The 6,239-nt window shown below is 43.1% G+C and overlaps 1 protein-coding gene across 1 annotated transcript; it reads left to right on the forward strand.

The window, feature by feature from the left end:
• Nucleotides 1-4,569: 4,569 nt before the first annotated feature.
• LOC311062994 (presenilin-associated rhomboid-like protein, mitochondrial) lies at nucleotides 4,570-5,391 on the forward strand (the record flags this gene model as incomplete). The annotated part of the gene is made up of 1 exon (XM_084082212.1): nucleotides 4,570-5,391. The coding sequence occupies one exon, from the start codon at nucleotides 4,570-4,572 to the stop codon at nucleotides 5,389-5,391; it is 822 nt and encodes a 273-aa protein (XP_083938338.1).
• Between the last annotated feature and the right edge of the window lie 848 nt (nucleotides 5,392-6,239).

Consider the following 6,239-nt stretch of genomic DNA (forward strand, 5'->3'; position numbering starts at 1 on the left):
GTTTCAAACGGAGCTGTCACCTCCGGGTTCTGCCTGTTCTCTTGGCTTCCGCGCGGCTTAAAAGCTTCAAGTCTGACGCGCGCACACACACACACACACACACACACACACACACACACACACACACACACACACACACACACACACACACACACACACACACACACACACACACACACACACACACAGTACACAGAGAAAGCCCTGCAGACAAATCTGAAAACCAAATCCATTTGTACGGCAGCTAAATGTCCCTCATTGGTGAGAGTTTTATTCAAATCCACATTTTATGGGAAACTTCAAGTTTTTTGGTGCCACTGAGAATGTGTGTCTCTTACACACAGCAGTGGATTCTCAACCTCTTTCTTAATTTCATGGACCCCTTGGTTTGATATGCATTAGACCACGGGGACCCCCCTGTTTGATAACATCTCTGGGATCTGGATCTCTGCTGTAAAATCCTCAAGTGTTCCTTTAACTCTTAACCATCCTATATACACATAACCAGAGGTGTAAAGTAACTAAGTACATGTACTCAAGTACAATTTTGAGGTACTTTTACTTAACTGGAGTATTTCCAATCGTGAGTACTTTTACTTCTACTCCACTACATCTCAGAGGCAAATATTGTTCTTTTACTCCACTACAATTATTTGAAAACTAGTTACTAGTTGCTTTGCAGATATAAATTATTACATTATAAAACATACATTAACCACTTTAGCCCTATTTTATACATAGGCTATTTGAAAATAGCCGATCTACAAGCTCACAACGCGTCGCGATGCGACGCGTTGTGAGCTTGTAGATCGTCTATTTTCAAACATTTCACTACTTTTACTGTTGTTGCTTTAAGTACATTTTCATACCAATACTTTTGCTCTTTTACTCAAGTGCATTTAGAATTTCTGACTTTTACTTGTAACAAACTACTTCTACATTGCAGTATCGATACTTTTACTTAAGTAACACATTTGAGTACTTGTTCCACCACTGCAAATAACCTAAATCCTACATGTGTAACATAGTGAGGATTGCCGATCTACAAGTTCACAACATGTAGGCTTATAGATTTGCTACTATATCCTTGCCGAATGTTTGCCAAGTGTTCACCAGTCTTTACCAATTATTTTTTGTTTGCCCAATGTTCACCTAAGTCAATCTGTCTGTCTGTCTGTCTGTCTGTCTGTCTGTCTGTCTGTCTGTCTGTCTGTCTGTCTGTCTGTCTGTCTGTCTGTCTACCAGCAATTTAATTTAATAAGTTAACCCATTAAAACTGGGAAAGCATCTGTGTTATGTTAGATTTTAAATACTTTAACCATTAATCGTCGTGTCACTTCGTGCCGCCCTATGAGCTTGTAGATCTGCTATTTTTGTCCACCCGTCCACCGTCGGTTGACCCTCTAGGCAATTTTAATATAGGATACGATAAATGTATATACATCTGTTTTTTGCAAACATTTTTACCTCAAATTAATCTTTGCTTCTGGAGGTCCCTGGAACAAAACCTTTTTAGATGGGGGTCGGCGGATAAATACATATAATTTTAGGGGTCCTTGACGTGAAAAAGTTTTGAGCACCGCTCATAGCTTTTTCAGAAATGTGTTTTTGCATTTAGAAGTCAGAAGGTCTTAATGGGTTTAAAGACATCTACTGTTGATTTCCAGTCAAAAACACAGGGTTACGTTCTAATTATGCGAGTGCTTCTAATTGAAACATGCCCACTGCTGTCCTCCCTGACTTTATAACCGTTTACCGTTGCTCAGGTTAGTGCATGATTTAGTGAAAAAACATATAATTGAATTCGAATTTTCCTTTTTGAAAAGAGCACAGCAGAGGAAAAAAGCCAGCTCCCTCTGAGTGAAGCCTAGCCCATTAAGACCTGAGGTGATTCTTAAAAAAAATCTAAATCCTAACAGTTTTTGGAAAAAAATATAAACATTTTTTTTCAAGATTTTTCAGAAATAGCAGATCTACAAGCTCATAGCGCGGCACTCGGTGCCGCGCTATGAGCTTATAGATCTGCTATTTTTGAATAGCCAAAGTAATCTAAAGCGACACAGATGCGTTCCAGGTCTGAATGGGCTAGAGTGGAGAATTCAATATTGGATGAGAGAAAATCAAACAGCCCTGAGCTACTTCTCACATTTATGTATTTATTTATTTTTTCTTTATTTTTTAATATGACTTTGACAATAAAAAAAAGATCTCAACGGGACCGTAGCCTCATTGGAAAGAAAATTGTTTAATGCAAAAATGGCCACAAGAGCAAAAAACAGGGAAATAAACATAGAGAACAACAAGGAAACGGAATGAAAGCCATGGGACAAAACCAACAGCCCGATGTTTTGGAGTGGGAAAAGAACACATCAATGCTCAGAGGAGGAAAAATAGAATAAAATGTCAAGGTTTGTCAATTTCTAGAACTCATGAAATTGAAATGCTAGTGTTTACATACTGAGCACTATACGGTATATGTACCAATGAAAGCCCTATATATCATAGCATCCCTATTTTAGTGAAACCCGAAAATGGCAGATCTACAGTAATAGCTCACGCACGCACGCTCACTCGCACGCACACTCGCACGCACGCACACAAAGGTGAAGATGAAGCTGAGAATAAACTGGATGGCTGTCATTTAGTTGGTAAAAGTATACCATGTAGATTGAAAAGCTGTATGGGAAATAACTATTTTTTTAAACTCTGCAGCAGTTATGTGGAATGTGGTTACCTGCAACTAAGCTTAAGTCTATTAGCACTATTTTAGTCTCCGCTAGGCCGAAAGGCATGGCGAGAGAGTATGTTTTACCCCCTGTCCGTCCGTCCGTGTGTGTGTCCATGTGTCCTGTCCGTCCGTTACCACCTAATCTCCGGCACCGTTGGCCCGGCCGCTGCGAAACTGTGCACACACACTCCCTGGATGCCAAGTCAGAACCTCTGGCCCAAGTGTTGCAGATTGGCCTGTTATAGCGCCACCAGGAGGCCGATTTGTGCAAAACATATTCATTGATACTACTTTTGTCCAAACATCACACAAATCGGTACACAGTATCTCTATAGTCATGTGATCAACACGGATCTATCCGATTTCCCATATTACATCCTGATTGCCTAAGATTGGCTTCCAAAGTTTGCAGGATTGGTCCGTTTTCAAAAATCATGAACGCAGCTTGCGATTTCCGTGAAATTTCACACGCACATTTCGATTAGGCCGAGGAACTCCACCCTTTTCACATTGACCTGTTACAGCAGGTCTAATTTTGCAAAACACATTTTTTGAACAAAATGCCTCAAATCATGAATGCAGTGTCCGATTGCAGTGAAAAGCCTAAGAACAAATCACACCCTTTCGGCGTTCAGATCAGGAAGCAGGCCGCGCTTTACTCAATCAAATGTAGTGGGTGGGATTTACATCTGTGCGCTCACTTCCCACTGGAAACAAACCGAAACTCATTTAACAATAGCGTCCTCGAAGCCGACAAAACCACGGCAAGTTATAACATTTTGCTCTTTTTCACTCTTCCTGAAAAAATGTTTTGGACATACAAGGTTTCTACCTGACAGCGATGAGATGGTAGTTATATGTCTCATCAAAGGCTAACGTGTTTTATCCCTAATTTGCCGTTCTCTTAAGCCTTTAAGACCGGGAACGCATCTGCGTCATTTTTAGATTTGAGCCAAAAAAACAAAAAGCATTATTTTACACGCTTCTAGATCTGCTATTTTTGAAATTGTTTGGAGAATCTGTGAATATATATTATTATATATATTGTTTTAAAGCTAACATTTGCTAACACTTCTTGGGGGGGGGGGTCCATGGAACCAAATCATTTTAGATGGGTGGGGGGTCCTTGACAATTATGAAAAGGTTTGAGAACATATTATAGCAACATTTTTTTTCAAAAAACTGTTAGGATTTAGAAGACATTTGTAGAGCTTGCATATCTGCTATTTTTGAATAGCCAAAGAAATCTGAAAAATGACACACAGATGCTTCCCCGGCCTTAATGGGTTAGATGTCATTTAACAGCAGCCAGACTGTGCTGATGATACTGTGGGGAAAGTCACTCAGAATTATGATTCATACGTTTAGGTAAATTAATGGCGTACTTAAGATTTTTTCTGCTTTCCATAAAGTACATCATGCACTGTTTCAGATGTTTGAGAAATACATGCATGTAAAGCTTTTCCCCCCCGATTCTCCGAGACCCCCCTACGTCTTTTGAGGCGATCGCTGGGTGGATCGTTGTGAAAAATAATATTCTATGATTGTTCAAAGGTTAGTTAGAACGCTCGAAACCGCTGGCGAGGGCAGCAATAGACAATGTTTTAAGGCAATAGGATGCTGTTTTAAGTCAATAGGAAGTCAATAGGTGCCGATCGGGATGACCCTCCCAACATGCATTCAGAGTCATACGTCATACACACGTCATAGACCACTGACATCATAGACCACTGACATCATAGACCACTGACATCATAGATTACAGACATCACATGCTGGCCACCTGAAGTCTATGATCCCCATTGGGGTTACGTGGGCAGAACGTGAGGAGGTGGACAAGCATGGCCTGGAGAGGATGTGTCGGACCACTGGTCAGATCACTGGTCTTCACTGTAGGGTTTACAGGCTGTTCGTTCTGTGCAGCCGCCATCTGGCGGTACGAGTCGACCCGGCAGGACAAGTCCCTGAAGTCTCGAGTCCAGACCTACTTTGACCGGTCGACAGCAGACAGGCGAGGATGCCTCCGCAGAGCGATCGACCGGCGGTGGAATAGTTTGAGCGAAGGCCAGCGGACCGCCACTGGGATCATAGCCGCCAACGTGCTGGTGTGGTGCTGTTGGCGAGTTCCTTCTCTACGACCCACCATGGACAGATACTTCACATCTAACCCTGCATCTGAGATGCTGTATAGTCCCATGCTGCTGTCTGCGTTCAGCCACCGCGATGTGTTACACCTGGCTCTTAACATGTTTGCTCTGTGGTGTCTCTGCACCCCTGCTGTCGACATCCTGGGCAGAGAACAGTTCATGGCCGTCTACTTGTCTGCAGGTGTGATCTCTGACCTTGCCAGCTACGGGGTTACAACGGCGAGAGGGTGGTTTTCTTCTTCTCTGGGAGCGTCGGGGGCCATCATGACCGTTTTGGCTGTTGTTGGGGCCGAGATGCCCTTGATTGATGGCAACCATCTGAAGTTCTGCATTGCCTATGACACACTGGGGGTGTTAATGGGATGGGAATGGGATGGCTGTGATCACGGCGCTCATCTGGGAGGAGCGCTGTTTGGCATGTGGTACGTTGCGTTTGGTCGAGAGTTGATCTGGGAGAACCGCATGCCATTCGTTAAGGTTTGGCAGGATCTGCGAAGGAGACGTTTTGACCCTTGACCACAGGTTCCTGCACCGGCTCTGACCTGTCCACGAGGACCAGAAGGAGACGAGTCCCTACCCGTGAATGTCCTCCTGTTTGTCACAGCGTCATCAAGCGATGAGCTATGAAGTCATAAAGAGATGACCAGGTCTAGTATACCAGGGGTATTATGACTCAGCATTATAGGGCTGGGCAGATTACTGGATTTTCGAACCAAAAAATAACAATAATAATATATTGCGAGTTGTGCCTGAGGACCCCCTGGAAGACGAGATGATATATCTCAAGGGGTTCATCCTCCAATCAAATTAAAAAAATATATATATCGTTGCTGTCGGGCAGAAACCTTGTATCTCCATATTTTTACTTTTTGCGTTTTATTTTGTAAATGAACGCTCTGCTCGATCCATACTACAGCGTCACACAAATGTATCAAAAGTAGCAGATCTGCAAGCTCAAACCTGCCGCGTTTTGAGCTTGTAGATCTGCTACTTTTGCTATTTTTGAATTAGAATCCTGAAAAGTAACAGTTTTGGACGTTTGAGGTTTCCACTGGACAAACAATGGCCGGGTTTCCCAAACGAATTGCAGCTTGTGCGTAGCCTAGAAGCTGCGTAAGAGCCTCCACGCAGCTGCGCAGTAGCAACCCCGCTACGCACTATCTTCATTAGTAGCAGCTGGTTGTGCCCTACGTGCCATCTAAACTGGCTTCAGGAAACACCATCGTCGTAGGTTCTCAAGTGCACGCCGTTACGTGTCTGCCAAACTAAATTTGGGAAACAGCATGCACGTAAAGACGTCCTGGACGAAGCCTACGTAAAGCCTACGTAAACTACGTAGTGCTGTCCTACGCTATACAGCAGTT

The sequence above is a fragment of the Gymnoscopelus microlampas genome, assembly GCF_963454915.1.
Source record: "Gymnoscopelus microlampas genome assembly, chromosome: 16".
NCBI classification, from domain to species: Eukaryota; Metazoa; Chordata; class Actinopteri; order Myctophiformes; family Myctophidae; genus Gymnoscopelus; species Gymnoscopelus microlampas.